At 45.7% G+C, this 18,537-nt stretch overlaps 1 protein-coding gene across 2 annotated transcripts in view; it reads left to right on the top strand.

Annotated features, from left to right (window-relative positions):
* The window catches only part of SACS (sacsin molecular chaperone), an 81,390-nt gene that overhangs the window by 43,324 nt on the left and 19,529 nt on the right, over window positions 1-18,537 (top strand). For both annotated transcript variants that reach the window (XM_018056556.1, XM_018056555.1), the window contains exons 4-9: window positions 4,519-4,606; window positions 6,775-6,860; window positions 7,531-7,642; window positions 10,302-10,448; window positions 12,402-13,896; window positions 14,617-14,708. In XM_018056556.1, the coding sequence (XP_017912045.1) occupies window positions 4,519-4,606; window positions 6,775-6,860; window positions 7,531-7,642; window positions 10,302-10,448; window positions 12,402-13,896; window positions 14,617-14,708 (2,020 nt within the window). The remainder of the gene's footprint in view (window positions 1-4,518; window positions 4,607-6,774; window positions 6,861-7,530; window positions 7,643-10,301; window positions 10,449-12,401; window positions 13,897-14,616; window positions 14,709-18,537) is intronic.

Here is an 18,537-nt window from a genome sequence, read left to right as displayed (position 1 = left end):
CTTAGAGACCCCATGGACTGCAGCCTACCAGGCTCCTCCATCCATAGGATTTTCCAGGCAAGAGCACTGGAGTGGGGTGCCATTGCCTTATCCGCCGTGCCTCCACAGGAGATGCTCAAACACAGTTCTGTCTCAGTCTCTGTGGGTCTCTGGGTCCTGGTGTGCACAAGGTTTGTTTGAGCCCTCTGAGCATCTGGCAGGTATAGGGTTTGATTCTAAACACTGTTTCTCCTCTCCTACCACTTTGCTGGGGCTTCTCCTTTGTTCTTGGACGTAGTGTATCTCCTCACAGTTGCTCGAGTGCTGTGCAGCCCCCGCTCCAGCGCCTACCATCTTGCTGGGGCTTCTCTGCCCTTCAGAAGTAGAAGATATTAAGAAGAGGTGGCAAGAATACACAGAAGAACTATGCAAAAAAGATCTTCATGACCCAGATAATCATGATGGTATAATCACTAACCTAGAGCCAGACATCCTGTGACATGAAGTCAAGTGGGCCTTAGGAAGCATCACTACGAACAAAGCTAGTGGAGGTGATGGAATTCCGGTTGAGCTGTTTCAAATCCTAAAAGAATGATGCTGTGAACGTGCTGCACTCAATATGCCAGCAAATTTGGAAAACTCAGCAGTGGCCGTAGAACTGGAAAAAGTTAGTTTTCATTCCTGTCCCAAAGAAAGGCAATGCGAAAAAATGCTCAAACTACTGCACAATTACACTCATCTCACATGCTAGCAAAGTAATGCTCAAAATCCTCCAAACCAGGCTTCATCAGTACGTGAACTGTGAACTTCCAGATGTTCAAACTGGATTTAGAAGAGGCAGAGGAACCAGAGATCAAATTGCCAACATCTGTTGGATCATCAAAAAACCAAAAGAGTTCCAGAAAAACGTCTACTTCTGCTTTATTGACTATGCCAAAGCCTTTGACTGTGTGGACCACAACAAACTCTGGAAAATTCTTAAAGAAGTGGGAATACCAGACCATCTGACCTGCCTCTTGAGAAATCTGTATGCATGTCAAGAAGCAACAGTTAGAATTGGACATAGAGCAACAGACTGGTTCCAAATAGGGAAAGGTGTACGTCAAGGCAGTATATTGTCACCCTGCTTATTTAACTTATATACAGAGCACATCATGAGAAATGCTGAGCTGGAAGAAGCACAAGCTGGAATTAAGATTTCTGGAGAAATATCAATAACCTCAGATATGCAGATGACACCACCCTTATGGCAGAAAGTGAAGAAGAACTAAAGAGCCTCTTGATGAAAGTGAAAGAGGAGAGTGAAAAAGTTGGCTTAAAACAACATTCAGAAAACTAAGATCATGGCATCTGGTCCCATCACTTCATGGCAAATAGATGAGGAAACAGTGGGAGCAGTGACAGACTTTATCTTGGGGGCTCCAAAATCACTGCAGATGGTGACTGCAGCCATGAAATTAAAAGATGCTTGCTCCTTGGAAGAAAAGTTATAACTAACCTAGACTGCATATTCAAAAGCAGAGACATTACTTTGCCAACAAAGGTCTGTCTAGTCAAGGCTATGGTTTTTTCAGTAGTCATGTATGGATGTGAGATTTGGACTATAAAGAAAGCTGAGTGCCGAAGAATTGATGCTTTTCGACTGTGGTGTTGGAGAAGACTCTTGAGAGCCCCTTGGACTGCAAGGAGATCCAACCAGTCCATCCTAAAGGAGATTAGTCCTGAATATTCATTGGAAGAACTGATGCTGAAGCTGAAACTCCAATACTTTGGCCACTTGATGTGAAGAACTGACTCATTGGGAAAGACTCTGATGCTGGGTAAGATTGAAGTCAGGAGGAGAAGAGGACGACAGGATGAGGTGGTTGGATGGTATCACTGACTCAATGGACGTGAGCCTGAGTGAACTCTGGGAGTTGGTGATGGGCAGTGAGGCCTGGCATGCTGCAGTCCATGGGATCACAAAGAGTTGGACATGACTGAATGACTGAACTGAACTGAACCGAACCAGTTCTAAGGTCTCTGCTGTGTTAACGGTCTAGGGCATGGTGGTCCACAGATAGCTGTGGATCTGGTCCTGAAGCTTAAGGGCTAGAGTTCAGGGCTGGGGCCATGAGTTTGGGAACCACTTCATCAGGGCCTCTCTCCTTCTGCATCTTGGTAAGCTCACTGGGGACATGATTAATGTTTGCTGGGCAGTCGACTGTGTTCCACACACTGTTCTGCTGGTGACTTTGCCCATGTCATCTCGTTTACTATGCAGGACAGCCAGCCTCATGAGAGAGTTGTGACTGGTCCATCCTGCAAAAGAGTAAAACTAAGATTCAGAGAGATGAAGGATCCAATCAGGATTCATACCCATGTGTATCTGATTCCAAAGTCCACACCAGAAAGAACTGGTCAGGCTGTCAATTGGGAATAAATGAAAGTTAAATGTAAAGTTCTTTAAAACAAAGAGGAACTTAAACTAGTAAAGGTGATCTTTGAACTCAAGTTTAGAGGTCTCCCAGAAAACAATCAGAGGGTATAATTCTCTCCTGATGCAGCATATGGGCTGTGACTTCTACTGAACTGGTGACCTTAGTGATGCCAACATGTGCTGTCAAGAAGGGTCTCTTTTACATAAGCTAACCTTTCATAGAGGTGGATTTCTTTTCCTCTTTATCCAGTGCTGCTCAGAACTTTTTAGATTTGAATTATTGGTGAGAATTCTAAATATTTCATGGTGTGCAAGAAACTGGTTTTGGTAGGTTATGTACTTAGGAGTGGGTACTTATAGTACTTGGTCCTCAGTCTTTCCAGTTCCCCTGCCATCCTCCTCCTCCTTGTCTCTCTTGCTTCTCCTGGTCTGGAAGAGGGGTCTGTGTGTTGTTGTTCCCTCCACCTCCTGTCCTGTGAAGAGAGGGAAACTGCTCACCAGAGCTATGTGTCTTCCTGACTCTTTCTTCTCCAGCCAAATCTGCTTGAACCTCAAACCAGGATGTGGGAAGTATTGTTACCTTTCATTTAGCTCATCAGAAACATGCCTATCAACCCTTGAATCTTGAGAGACTCCTTGTGCTCTTGACAACTGAACAAAGGAAAAAGTATTGGGAGCTCTAGATGCAATTAATATTATAGTATTTGCTTCACAATTATTGTTTCATGGAAAATGAAAATGAGTATTGCTGAGGTTTTTAAAGAAGACTAGGGCTGACCTGATGGAGAAGGCAATGGCACCCCACTCCAGTACTTTTGCTTGGAAAATCCCAGGCTCCCAGGAGGAGCCTGGTAGGACACGAGGAGGAAGAGTTGGACATGACTGAGCAACTTCCCTTTCACTTTTCACTTTCATGCGCTGGAGAAGGAAATGGCAACCCACTCCAGTGTTCTGGCCTGGAGAATCCCAGGTACGGGGGAGCCTGGTGGGCTGCTGTCTATGGGGTCACACAGAGTCGGACATGACTGAATTGACGTAGCAGCAGCAGCAGCAGGGCTGACCTGAACAGAGACCCAAATATTCAAGTTATTTTGTAATCATTCTGTTCTAAAAACAAAATACAAAGACTGAAATTGGCAACTTTTAAGGTTTCATTGCCTCTGGAGATGGATATGACCAGCTTTGCTTGGTTGACTGACTTAAGGTCTCAAGAGAGAGGCCCAAGCAGAACCCCCAGATCTTGGCGGGCTCAGGAGGGAACACAGGTACACTGCTGGGTTCTCTCTGCTGCTTGACTTCTCTTTGGGAGAATCACTGCCTGAGATAGGCCACTGATTACAATCTGCCAGAAGCATCCAGTGTCGGAGTCACACAGCCAGTCACGTCTGTTGTCACTAACGGGGTTCTACAGCGTGTGTTTTTCCTTTCAAGTCCTCCTTAAAACCTGGAGACATGGTCCTATGTTACAGACTTCTGCTTCCCTTCCTGCCATTCTTCTTTAAAGGTACCTTAGCTAACTGAGTTGGACTACTAATCCTTGGCTTGTGCATAGCTCTCTTTTAGTCATCAATTAATTATTAATAGAATGAACAGCCATGAACCCATCATCCAACTGAAGCACTGGAACAGTGTTAACAGACTCTTGGCCTTGGTGCTTTTCTTCCATGGCTTGTGTCCGTGTCTCTTTATTTGTAATTATTTAAGGAAAAATCAGGTGGCTCTGTGGTGAAGAACCCACCTGCTAATGCAGGAGAGGCAGGAGATGCTGGTTCAATCCCTAAAGGTGGGAAAGATCCCCTGGAGGAGGAAACGGCAAGCCACTCCAGTATTCTTGCCTAGAGAATCCCATGGACAGAGAAACCCATGGCTACAATCCACAGAGTCGCAAAGAGTCGGACATGATTGAGTGACTGATGCATGCACACAAGGAAGAGCCATTTAAATTTTTAAATAAAATTTTTGACTAAATTTTGTTCTCTGAAATATTCACTTCTCCAGAGCAACTTATTTCCTGATTAGAACACTTAACAAACATTATTTAAGTGAAACAGAATGAGGTAAAGTTTTGAATTTATAGAAGTAGGAACTATATTGCTTTTCATACATTTTCTTTTTTTCAGTTATCTGACTGGATCAAGATTGGAGATCTGACCTCCCAGAACTGTCATCTTTTTGTAAACCTTCAATCAAAAGGCTTAAGAGGAGGAGGTATACCATTGACTTTACTAGGAGTCAATTCCATTTTTAATTGCATAAATATAATGTTTTAAAAATGAAATTAAAGTACATACCACTGGGATGCTATGAGGGCATGTCAGGGTCAGAGAAGCACACATGGGTGGAGTGAGCCTCCCCTGGGGTGAGCAGTCTGCGGGTTGGGTCCTGTGGGGCTTGGTCGGGGTGGGTCATTGTACCAGAAAGATGCAGATTAATTAAGACTGAGGTTTTGTCATCAGCACAGATTTCGTTTTTGCTTATAAACATGTATTTTTTTCTTTGCATCTAGAAAATTACTTTCCCTCCCCGATTCTCCCTACACTTTGCTGTCCCCTGTCTGAAGGTGACCTGGATGGCCTGTCCTGAAAGTCTCCAGTTTAGGAGAGATGGAGGGTATGGGAACCAGGCAGCCACTGGGATGCTGCCTGTGCCACATTTTAGAACAGTGAGAACAGTGGTTGATTTGAGAATATTAAGGCTGGCACGACAGGCACTTCCATCTCTGGCTTCTTTCTTAGCTGCAAAGACTTCTCTGGTGGTTTAGCAGTAAAGAATCTGCCTGCAATTCAGGAGACACAGGTTCAGTCCCTGGGTTGGGAAGATCCCCTGGAGAAGGAAATGGCAACCCACTCCAGTATTCTTGCCTGGAGAATCCCATGGACAGAGGAGCCTGGCGGCTGCAGTCAATAGGGTTACAAAGAGTCAGACACGACTTAGTGACAAAAACCACCTCCAAAGCACCCATAAAATAGCGCCATTTATTTCATTTGCTTTGGAAAATAGCAGCACCCCATGCTCTTTATTTTTGAGTTAATAATCTTATGTGACATTTAGGATATTTTTTTAAAACCCAAATTTGTAATTTAATTAAGAAGCTTGAGATTTGATAAAATTTAGTCTACTCTGCTTTGTACTGAAGCTGTGTAGTCAGGTAGGTTTTCATACCAGAGGGCTGCAGTGACGTGTATGAAGTCAGAATTGCACAGCTTTACTGTCTCTGACTGTGTGGATCACAATAAACTGTGGAAAATTCTGAAAGAGATGGGAATAGCAGACCACCTGACCTGCCTCTTGAGAAACCTATATGCAGGTCAGGAAGCAGCAGTTAGAACTGGACATGGAACAACAGACTGGTTCCAAATAGGAAAAGGAGTACGTCAAGGCTGTATATTGTCACCCTGCTTATTTACCTTCTATGAAGAGTACATCATGAGAAACGCTGGGCTGGAAGAAGCACAAGCTGGAATCAAGATTGCTGGGAGAAATATCAATAACCTCAGATATACAGATGACACCACCCTTATGGCAGAAAATGAAGAGGAACTAAAAAGCCTCTTGATGAAAGTGAAAGTGGAGAGTGAAAATGTTGGCTTAAAGCTCAACATTTAGAAAACGAAGATCATGGCATCTGGTCCCATCACTTCATGGAAATAGATGGGGAAACAGTGGAAACAGTGGCAGACTTTATTTTTGTGGGCTCCAAAATCACTGCAGATGGTGACTGCAGCCATGAAATTAAAAGACGCTTACTCCTTGGAAGAAAAGTTATGACCAACTTAGATAGCATATTCAAAAGCAGAGACATTACTTTGTCAACAAAGGTCCATCTAGTCAAGGCTATGGTTTTTCCAGTAGTCATGTATGGATGTGAGAGTTCGACTGTGAAGAAAGCTGAGCGCCACAGAATTGATGCTTTTGAACTGTGGTGTTGGAGAAGACTCTTGAGAGTCCTTGGACTGCAAGGAGATCCAACCAGTGCATTCTGAAGGAGATCAACCCTGGGATTTCTTTGGAAGGAATGATGCTAAAGCTGAAACTCCAGTACTTTGGCCACCTGATGTGAAGAGTTGACTCATTGGAAAAGACTCTGATGCTGGGAGGGATTGGGGGCAGGAGGAGAAGGGGACGACCGAGGATGAGATGGCTGGATGGCATCACTGACTCAATGGATGTGAGTCTGAGTGAACTCCGGGAGTTGGTGATGGACAGGGAGGCCTGGCGTGCTGCAGTTCATGGGGTCGCAAAGAGTCGGACATGACTGAGCGACTGAACTGACTGACCGACTGACTGACTGTCTCTAAGAACCAAATGGTATTCATCATTTGTAAAGGCTATTAATGATTTAATAACAATCATGTTGAATGTGTTCTGTCTTTTAGGTCGATTTGGTCAAACGACGCCACCGCTTGTGGACTTCCTCAAGGACATCTTGCGACGGTACCCAGAAGGAGGGCAGATTCTGAAGGTAGGGCAGGGTTGCATGCATGTGCACCTCCATCCTGGTAACCATGAGATGAGAGAGGTTACCAGGAAGTCCTGTTCATGTTTTCATTTTAAAGCTTTGTCTAGATTTGAATGGCTGTATCTGTTTCCCTCTGCACCTGCTGTGCGTATGCTGAACAGGACGGCTTGAGATGCAGTTGGCATGAATGTGTGAGGGTTCAGAGGCAAAGGGGCCCCTGTGTGTGGGAGTCAAGCAGTGTCGCTCTACAAATGCTTTTTGGGGGCAATTTTTATATAACTACATATTGTAATTTTGTGAATTTATGTAAAACATTGTGCAGGAGCATCGCAAACCAACCAGCTGACCAAATTAAATAATACTAAACCCACATTCAGGGGCCATGAACCCATGCCTGGTTGACTCCTGGATTTAGAAGTTTGCTTTTTGGGTGAGTGTATTTAAAAGGATAATTTTTTTAGTTCAGTATTTGTATTTACGATATATCCTTTTAGTTTGAATACACTCATTAAACAAACAGACTAAACAAGCAAACCTACAAAGACCTGCTCGTGATCCAGATAGTGGGTTTCCTTTACTTATGTGTAAATGCTTTTTGCATATTCGAGGTGAATACAACGTGGGCAGTAGATTACTGTTTTATTAAATATTACTCTTTCTGGTGTATTTCTAGGAATTAATTCAGAATGCAGAAGATGCTGGGGCCACAGAAGTTAAGTTCTTGTACGACGAGACTCAGTATGGAACACAGACTCTTTGGTCGAAAGACATGGCGCAATATCAGGGTAAGGGTCAGTCGCTAGTCAGGGACACGTTTTATTCTGTGTACTAACAGGTGACTTTTCGTGGTTTATGGTACAGCATTCAGTGCACGGTCGCATTACCACCTCTCCTTCACTTCTTTGCATATTTAACTCCACTTCTTCAGAGGTTTTCTCTGCTTTTCATGGGCAAGTGTCTCTGCTGGTTGGTATTTTTACAGAACAGAAAAGAATAAAAATCCTAGAACTCAGAGGAGCAAACAATGTAAATACGTAAACCTCTTATTCTATTCAGTAAACTTGTGAGCCTTTTATATTGTTAGCAAGACAGAATGGCACCCTTTCCAAAGAGAACACTCCTCTGCATTTGGAAAGAAGTTACAGGCTGTGGTTTTGTATCTTACTTTCTGCTGTGAGAGGTGCCCTTGGAGTATTTTGAAGGGAGGTGGGAAGAAAGACTAAAGGAAAGGATAGAGTAAGGAGAATGAAAGGAAAGACAGTAGGAACCATAACTAACACAAGGACTCCTGAAGCCCTGCGCTGTGAAGTGCTGTGTTGAAAAGGGTATTCATCACTTGCAGAGCAGCTTTAAAGTCTACAGAATGATTGTGAATGACTGTGGTGGAAAGTCATTGAGAAAAGGGAAACTCAAGTCAGACTTTCGTAGACATATTTTTTTACAGAGGTGTAAATCACATATTCTTTAAAAGATGTTTTATGATTTAGGAGGATAATCAACATTATTGTTAAGTATTTAGATACTAAATATTTAGCATTTATGATAGCTCATATGTTTATCCTTGTGATATGGAAGTTGCATTTTTTTTTTATTCCATAAGGAGATGAGATGTAACATGTCAAGAGGTTTTCACTCTAGTCCTGACTCCTGCCACCTTCGCTGATCTCGGGCAAGCTCAGTTTTACAGTGAGAGGATGAAACCAGTAGGTTTCCTGGCCCTGAGAGTCTGTGGTATAAGCATTGTTGAAAGACACTCGGTGTAAATGTGACAGACTTCTGTCCAAGTCCTGATCCTGCTTGGGGCTGCCTGTGCTCCATGCCCACGGGTGCTGGTACCCAGTGTCAGCTCTGCCCCTCGAGTTCCTCCCTGGGCCTGAGTGGAGCTTGAGCCCGGCGGCATGTCAGCCTGCTCGTCCATGGACTGGCGAGGACACGGCCACCCCCAGTTACTCTTGAGGGTCCCAGGAGCTCGCGTGTGTCGCCATGCTCTCTGTCTGGCATCATTCTGCTGGTTGGAGTGTCCTGTAGAGCTATAAATGGGAAGAGATCCTAGAAGTGTTTTGCTTCTCGGCTCTCTCATGTCTAGTTTTTGCTTCCAGCCCTGACTTCACTTCAGTTTTTAAAAAATATGTGAAATGGTTATTTAACTGTGTGAGTGATGTCACATTATACAGATTTTTAAAACTTGGACGTCCAGAAGGAGCTGGACGTGATTTTGATCTCTTTGAAAGTGAAAGTTGCTCAGTTGTGTCTGAGTCTTTGTGACCCCATGGACTATAGTGTTAGTCACTCAGTTCATGTCTGACTCTTTTCGACCCCATGGATTGTAGCCTACCAGGCTCCTTGGTCCATGGGATTTTCCAGGCAAGCGTACTGAAGTGGGTTGCCATTTCCTTCTCCAGGGGATCTTCCTGAGCCAGGGATCGAACCCGGGTCTCTCACACTGTAGGCAGATGCTTTACCTTCCGAGCTACCAGGGAAGCCCTGGTGATCTCTTTAGCTCACGTCTATTGTGCTCATGCTGTGTGAGGGGTTTTCCTCACATTCAGACAAGAGTGTTGTCTTGGCTGGTGTCATCTTCTTGGGTTACAGTTTTTTCCCCTTTACAGACGCTTAGTGTTGTAGATGAGAACTCTTGAGTTCAACTTGTTTTTGTTTCTTTTATATAATGAGAAGACAGAAGACTCAGAATGTGTCCAATGAGAGAGATCCAATGCAGAAAAACAAGAGATTTCCTCAGTTTCTCACTTTACTAAGGACTTCAAGGGTGTAGTTAATTAGGAGCTACAAGTGAAGGAAGGGCTGGGGCTCCCAGAAGCTGGGGGCTCCCAGAGCCCACCCACGCCCTTCCTGCTGTGTGGGACACACCATGATCTCCACATGGTCAACCTTCCTGTAGTAACCTCTTAGGCTTGACTTTTTCATGTCTCTACTTTGACTATTTTACAGATATTTTACAGTCATGCCATTTTTGTAACATAGATTATGACCAGCATCCCTATATCTGTGCTTGAATTCATAGGCACATGAAAAGCATTATTTTAACATGGTTCCTTTAGTCTTCTCAGTACATTTATAGGTAATTCCATTTATAAAAATATATAAGTAAATATGTTATTTAGGGTCAAGTTTTACAAAGTAGTACATGGTGATTAACTTTCTTGTTTGCGCTGTGTTTTGAGTATCTAAGCACTATAATTTTTCCTTTTTGGATTTTGGGTCAACAATACTATATTTCTTGTGCTGGTCATTTTTACCATTAATTTGTAATTTCTGTTTTTACTGTGAGAGCAACCAAACGGTGATACTGGATCAGTCACTGTTTTTAGTTCTTTCTGTCTTTTCATCAAATAAGCATTATTACATAGAGGAAGTTTGTGTAGCAGAAGTGAGTATCCAGGCTCCCTTCTTTCTCAGCCCCTGCCTGTGCATCTTGACCCCCAGGGCCCGCTCTCTACGTGTACAACAACGCAGTGTTCACCCCGGAGGACTGGCACGGCATTCAGGAAATAGCGCGGAGCAGGAAGAAGGATGACCCTTTGAAGGTTGGAAGATTTGGAATTGGCTTCAATTCTGTCTATCATATCACAGGTGTGGTATTTGGCTTTTGAGTCTTGAGATTCAGTTATTTTAGCCTCTGCTTTGGATATTATTGGGTAAACTTCAGAGACGATATTGAATGCTGATGAAATTTCAGTGTGTCTTGTGTTTTCTCTAGTTATCTTGGTAACCGTATCAAATCTTCATCGTGTGATGCAAAAGTTAATGTCATCATTTCCGGTGGAATCAATGTAGTATAGTCAGTTATTTCATGTGAAGTTTGAGACTTTACGTCAGCAGTTGAAAGCCTACTACGTCAGCAGTTGAAAGCCTACACAAAATTGTTATTCTAAAAACTTTTGTACTGCAAATTTTTGAGTCAGGCAAACTGGTTTTCACAGATTTTCTTGTACATATTTTTAAATAACAAGAAGAAGGAAATATAATATCCAATTGACACAGAGAACTTTAAAATGATCTTGGTTTCTCACTTTCCCTATAGAAATTTTGCTCTTCTTAAACTTGAGTATTTTGATGATTACTTTAAAGTCATGTTTGGAATCTAGAAAGAATATGAGGTTTCTGATTCAGTTACACTAGGAAATACTTGTAACTTTTAGGGCTGTTCTTCTGGAACCAGAGTTCTTAGTATTTACTGTGGTTTTGTGATAAAGCTTTTAATGAAATCAGCACCAGTTATGGCTTAATTTGGAACTGTTTTTGCATTTTGAACTTGCAGGAGAAGAAGGGGCTGCGCTGGCAGAGTTCTAGCTGTTGCTAGAGTAACATGTAATTGATCGCCCAAACTGGGGTAGTCCTGAGGGTTAAGAAGTGATATTATTCTTGGCCACTGGCCCGAATTAGGACTGCCCTGAGCAAGTGGGACGCAGAAGCATCCTCACCATGGCCCATTTTTAGCAAACCTATTTTTAAAATTGCATTTACAGTGTTATAATGTATAGTATTGTGTTAAGTAATATTATGTATTACATAATAAAACTGATGAAGTCATTATGTTATATAACAATTATGTGACTATTAAAAGTCATGTGTTCAACTATTTGTGAGTTACTCCTCACATCTGTGACATGCAGTAGTTTTAAAATTTTATGGGGACACAGTTGTGCGTTGCATAAGCATGGAGCCTGTTGTCAGGGGTGTATTGTCCATAGAGTCCCCTGGCGGCCAGTATCTGCTCTCAATGTGGGTTTGTTCCCTGTTTGAGAACCAGCACACTTATGTGGGATGGGTTCCCTGGCTGCTGGCCTCTAATCCAAGGACTTGCCAAGGTCATGCGTTCTGCTCTCCAGCCACCAGGCTTCTCCCTGACATAGTTTCAGTAATGGGAGTGCAGATGGGACTGTGGACAATGGGGGTCTGTGGACCAGCCTTCTTGACTGGACGTGGTAGTGGGCTGGTGGACATAACATTTCCTACTGAAAATACCCCAGAGCTCAGGATTTGGTGCTTGTGATGCCTAAGCCTGTAGTCGGTGACCCTGCGTGTCACAGGTGGACCCCATAGAGGTCTTGTGTGAAGGTTACATACTCAAGTCACTGTCCATTTCAGACTCACTCCAGGACGCATGCTTGAGATCACCTGTTCTTTCTCATTCTCTCAGAGAATCTGTGGTTGAAATTTTGTTTTGCACACAGGCTATAACTCTGTTCTGTTTAGTTGGGTTCACAAGGCTGTAGGGAGAGTGTAAATATCCAAATATTCCTTATGTATTTTAATTAATTTAGTAAATGTTTGAAGATACATCTTAGGTTTTCACAATAATCACTTAAAGCCTCTCAATGCCTGGTGCTTTTTGAATCTAAAGAGAAATCATTTTTTGCATTCAAAGAATTATGTGTCCAAAGCAAGGCTTAGTTCATTTTAAGATAACTCTGTTTAGAATCCTGTGGCTCATGCTTCTCCACGTGTAACTGTGCAGTGTAATTGTGATTATCAGTGTCAGTATAGCTCAGAGTTGATGGTGACTTGAATTTTCCTTTGCAGATGTTCCTTGCATCTTTAGTGGTGACCAGATTGGCATGTTAGATCCTCATCAGACGCTGTTCGGTCCGCACGAATCAGGCCAGTGTTGGAATCTCAGAGATGACAGCAAAGAAATCAGCGAGCTTTCAGACCAGTTTGCGCCCTTTATTGGCCTTTTTGGAAGCACCAAGGAGACGTTTGAGAAGGGCAGCTTCCCAGGGACGTTCTTCCGTTTCCCGCTTCGGCGGCAGCCCTCCCAGCTCAGCGGGACCCTCTACAACAAGCAGAAGGTACTGGAGCTGTTTGAGTCCTTCCAGGCGGACGCGGACACGGTGCTGCTCTTCCTGAAGAGTGTTCAGGGCGTGTCCCTGCACGTCCGCGAGGCCGACGGCTCGGAGAAGCTGGTCTTCAGAGTGACGGCCCACGAGCCGGCAGCGCCGGCGCCAGAGCGGCCAGGGGCGGTGGAGGCGCTGGGGGCCGCCCTCAGTGACTACTGTGAGCGGGTGCCCAGCGGCGGCGTCACGTGCGTCACGTACCCCGTGAGCATCGTCCTGGAGGACGGGGGCGCCCAGGGCGCCCGGGAAACGTCTTGGCTGGTGTGCAACAGCGTGGGCGGCCGGGGCCTGAACGCGCAGCTGGACGCGCTGGCCGACGAGCTGCGCTTCGTCCCAGTCATCGGCATCGCCACGCCCCTGCCGGGTCCTGCCGAGGAGAACGGGGCTGGAGGCGCTGCGGCTGGGTTCTCAGGGAAAGCCTTCTGCTTCCTCCCCTTACCGCCCGGCGAGGAGAGCCGGACTGGACTCCCGGTCCACGTCAGCGGCTTCTTCGGCCTGACGGACAACCGCAGGAGCATCAAGTGGCGGGAGCTGGACCAGTGGAGGGACCCGGCCGCCGTGTGGAACGAGCTGCTCGTGCTGAGCGTGGTGCCCAGGGCCTATGCCGCCCTCATCCTCGACGCCATTGCCCGCCTGCGGGCCGGCTGCAGCCCCAGGCTGCCGCTCTCGGTGGCCGGGGTCTACGGGCTCTGGCCGGATGCTGCGCAGGTCAAGCTGCCCTGGCGGCCGGCGCTGGAGCCGCTGTTCCAGGAGCTCTTCCAGCACGAGGTGCTGCCCTCCCTGGGCGGCCACTGGGTCCCCCTGGAGCAGGCATGCTTCTCGGATCTGGACGAGGGCCTGGACTACGCCCCGGCCGTGCTCCGCTTCCTGCAGCGCTCGGGGAAGGAGGTGGTCCGGGCCCCGGCCCACCTGGCTGCCGCCGCGCAGCTCATGGCCTCCAGCGCTGGGCCGCTGACGCAGGTGACGCCTGCGTGGACCCGGCAGGTGCTGCGGAAGGCCGGCCTGGGCGGCGCGGGTACGCCCGAGAGGCTGCATCTGCTGGAGTTCGTGCTCTCCGACCAGGCCTACGGCGAGCTCCTGGGGCTGGAGCTGCTGCCGCTGCAGAGCGGGGCCTTCGTTCCCTTCTCCTCATCTGCCTGCGAGCAGGACTTGATCTACATCGCCTCAGAGGAGCACCCCAGGTAGGCGGGGCACACGTCGGTGTGCGTACGGCCTTAGGGGGCTCTGCGGAGCTGCTCCCGTTAGAAAGAACACACCGGTTACGTTCTAAGGTGGAAGGGCCTCCAGATGTTTATCCGTTAAAAAGCGGTCCAAGCCGTTGTTCCTGGAAATTGTAATAACGGAACGTAGAAAAGAATGGCTGCAAAGAGCTAGTAATAACTAAAGTTAGTCAAAAGGAAATTATTTTGATGAAAATAAATTCACCAAAATACTCAAGAAAGTGAAGTCGATCAGTCGTGTCCGACTCTTTGCCACCCTGTGGACTGTAGTCCACCAGGCTCCTCCGTCCATGGGATTCTCCAGGCAAGAATACTGGAGTGGGTTGCCATTTTCTTCTCCAGGGGATCTTCCCAACCCAGGGATCGAGCTCGGGTCTCCAGCATTGCAGGCAGACGCTTTAACTTCTGAACTACCAGGGAAACCCCAATTATAGCTCAGGATGCCTATTGACATTTCAGGGAATACAGTACATGTTTCTCTGAGGTGTTCTGGACCGTCCCTGGGTTGGCATGCTGCCTCAGGATTTAAAGCCACACCTGGATAGTACTGGATTACAAGGATTGCGTGTGATTTGAGGTGTGCCTTATAACTTAGGTAAAATAGTGAGCACATATAACTGGCTTGAAATTATATCATTGGACTTATCTACTAAAAATTGCTGCATTTCTGTCACTTTTAAGGTCCCTTTTCCCAGGTCTGGAAGGAAGATTTCTTTTGGATAACTTGAAGCCTCACCTTCTAGCTGCTTTAAAGGAAGCTGCCCAAACCCGAGGTATTATAGCTATTTTAGCTTTTTAAAAATAAGTGTAATTATAAAAATGTGAACAATTTATGTGTTTCCTGTTAAGTTGAATGAATATGGAATTGCCTATTGGTCAGCAGCTCCATACGGTTCAACCTCATGTACTTGTGGTTTGAGATGTGTCAGTCGTGGATGCTGACGTCTGTCTGAATGCAAAGGTGGTCCTGTGTTTAGAAACTTGTGTTTAGGGTTAGGGTGTGGCGGTGGTCCTCACCACTGCACAGTGCCTCACGGGCCTGCAGTACTTCCCCATTTCTTTCCCCATTTTTGCCCCCGGCCTCCTCCCTGGTGGCCCGCGTGGCTGTGAGAGCACTGCTGTGGGTTAGGTGGACACACGAGGGGAGACGGGGTCCGCCTGCTCTACCCCCACACCACCTGCCTCCAGGGTTCCACGTGGTTGTGTTGGGGTGGCTTTGGGGACCTGCACGTTGAAAAGAGACCTGTGCATCAGGGTCAGGAGGACTCCTGGGGCCGAGGCAGGAATGGGTGTCCTCTATCGGGAGTCCTTTTTAGGAAAAGACAGAATAATTGGGGGAAAAATCACCATGGTTCTGTTTAACCTTATCTTTCAACTTTTGTGAGCACCTTTGTAAGACTGTTGCCTGAACTTTTTGTTTGTTTGTTTATATTCTTTCAGCCACTCTTTTTTTTTTTTTTAATTGAAGGATATTGAACTTTTTTTAAAGTTAGATATTGGCCTGAAAAATTCTGGGTTTGTTCTACTAGGTAAGGTTGTAAAGCGTGCTCTTTGTGACGTGTCTTTTGTGCTGTGTGCTGGTTTGTTTTCAAAGGTAACGGCTAAAGGAAAGCTTGCTAATGGTCATGCACCTTCATTCCTGTAAATGGAAGCAAAAGGAGTTGGGGCTTGGGGTGTTGATTCAGGATGGAGTTCAGGGAGGCTGTGGGCAATGCGGTGTGAGCCGGAGGGGGTCCGGACGCTGCTATTCCCTGTGTCAGGAGCTTTAGAAGAGCCTTGTGGGGAGTCTTAATGTGGATTCTTTCCTATGACTCTGCCATTCTCTGCTCCAAAGTTTTACAAGTTCTTACTTTCCAAGTTCTCTATTATCTTCTTATGCAAAACATTACATTGCAATACAGTGTACACACAGAAAAGTATACTTATCTTAAACATAGGTCTGGAATTTTATAAGCTGAACACGCCCAGATCAGAACCAGAAGACTGGCTGCCTCTCCGAGATAGTCCCGACCACCCAAGGGCAACTGTGACCCTGACTCTAGACAGCACAGATGGACTCGGGGCTTCCTGTGGGGGGAATCCATGTGCCCACAGTCTGCTGCGGTCACTTGCCCTGAATTTGGGATCGTCTAGTTTGGTGTCCGCAGTTGCAGACCGTTCTTTCTCACAGCTGTGCTATTTCATTGTGTGGTTTCACTTTGTTTTGAAGGGAGAATTTTTGTTCATGTGCATTAGTTTCTGAGGTAGGTAGGGAGTTGGAAATCAGTTGAAAATAATTCAGAATCAAATCAGGTTCAAAGGGTAGAAGACCAGCAGGATAATGTTGGTCTTACTTAGAATTTTCAAGTACTTTGTGGCACAGGGCATGGCCACAACCTCTTCTCTAGCCTTGCATGAGTGGGGACCTATCGTAATATTTTTGGGATGAGTTACATTTATCTATTGTTAACTCAGTAATTTGACATCTTTGTAAAGCTGAGTCTTCCTACTCTGTGTATTCTCATTTTCTCATCTACTATGAGTTCTGATTTGTTATTTTGGAATCATCTGTAAACTCCGTGTTTTATCTCTGGTTCCCGGTTTTACACTAGAAGAGATGTCTTTGCTATTATTGTCACCTGTGATGTGCAGCTAGTTATCCCAGGAGTTGTCCTCACTGTCAACTTTAGCCTGCCACCCTTGTGATTATTTAATCATCCTGGTCTCTAGCCTTTCTGGTGTCTTTAGCTGACCACGTGGTGAAGGGACTGCCTCCCGGGCATTGTTCCTGTTGTTTTGTATCATTAGTTTCAGACAGAAATGTATTTTTGATGTCACTTTATCCCGATGAACAGATTTACTGCTTGGGGAGCATTATGGTGTAGGGCCAGTGGGGACTCAGTAATGACTCCTTTGCTTTCCTTTCCTGGGACTCCAGTTGGTGAAGGAAGATGCAGAGAGGAACCAGTGGGCAGACCTTACTGGTCAGCCCTCGTCACTGCGGTGACCCTGGTCTTGGGGGCATGGCTTAGGGCACACTGTGGGCCTGTACTGTGTCCTCTGGGGTGAGATGGACGAGCTCACGAGGCTGGTCACAGGCAGCATTGGGGACCTCAACTTCCCAGCGTGCCCTGCACTGTGGAGCTGTGGGAGCTACCCCGGGCGTCCCCCTGGGCAGGGGCAGGCATTTCCTTCCTACACTGAGCAGTCAATGAGCCAGTCATCTTGCTGGTGTGTGGGGCAAGAGTATGAGAAGAGAGGCCGAGAGGGCTGCATCTGTGGGGCTCCCTTCCTACGGTGGGAACGTCACAGATGTGAAACGTCAGTGAATCTTTTTGGCTGCAAAAACAGATTATGTGATCCTTTTGCTGACATAAAGCACTGTGGGCTTCCCTTTCCTAGTTATAAGTAAAATCTGATTGGCCACATTTGGAAGTACAGCTGCATGGGAAGTGTTTTCTTTGGCAATGGGTGTAGCCCCAACAAAATACCTCACCATGTGATAGCTTTATCTTCCACTTGTTTCACATGTAAAATCCTCAGCTAAGTACTATGGTACTGATTGTGCTCTCACTGTTTAACTCTGTCGCCTCTCATTTGCAGTTGCATGCTTCAGTTCAGTCAGTCAGTTAAGTAGCTCAGTCGTGCCTGATTCTTTGTGACCTCATGGACTGTTGCATGCCAGGCTTCCTGGTCCACCACCAACTCCCAGAGCCTAACTCATGTCCATTGAGTCGGTGATGCCATCCAATCATCTCATCCTCTGTCGTCCCCTTCTCCTCCTGCCTTCAATCTTTCCCAGCATCAGGGTCTTCTCAAATGAGTCAGTTCTTCACATCAGGTCACTAAAATATTGGAGTTGCAGCTTCAGCATCAGTCCTTCCAATGAATATTCAGGACTGATTTCCTTTAGGATGGACTGGTTGGATCTCCTTGCAGTCCAAGGGACTCTCAAGAGTCTTCTCCAACACCACAGTTCAAAAGCATCAATTCTTTGGTGCTCAGCTATCTTTATAGTCCAACATCTATACATGACTACTGGAAAAACCATAGCTTTGACTAGATGGACCTTTGTTGGCAAAGTAATGTCTCTGCTTTTTAATATGCTGTCTACGTTGGTCATAACTTTACTTCCAGGGAGTAAGTGTCTTTTAATTTCATGGCTGCAGTCACCATCTGCAGTGATTTTGGAACCCCAAAAATAAAGTCTGTCACTGTTTCCATTGTTTCCCCATCTATTTGCCATGAAGTGATGGGACCAGATGCCATGATCTTAGTTTTCTGAATGTTGTTTTAAGCCAACTTTTTCACTCTCCTCTTTCACTTTCATCAAGAGGCTCTTGAGTTCTTCATTTTCTGCCATAAGGGTGATGTCATTTGTATATCTGAAGTTATTGATGTTCATCCCAGCAGTCTTGATTCCAGCTTGTGCTTCATCCAGCCTGGCATTTCTCATGATGTACTTTGCATATAAGTTAAATAAGCAGGGTGACAATATACAGCCTTGATGTACTCCTTTCCCTATTTGGAACCAGTCTGTTGTTCCATGTCCAGTTCTAACTGTTGCTTCCTGACCTGCATACAGATTTCTCAGGAGGCAGGTGAGGTGGTCTGGTATTCCCA

This window comes from Capra hircus, chromosome 12 (assembly GCF_001704415.2).
Source record: "Capra hircus breed San Clemente chromosome 12, ASM170441v1, whole genome shotgun sequence".
Taxonomy (NCBI): Eukaryota; Metazoa; Chordata; class Mammalia; order Artiodactyla; family Bovidae; genus Capra; species Capra hircus.
This window is presented reverse-complemented; position numbering and strand designations above follow the sequence as displayed.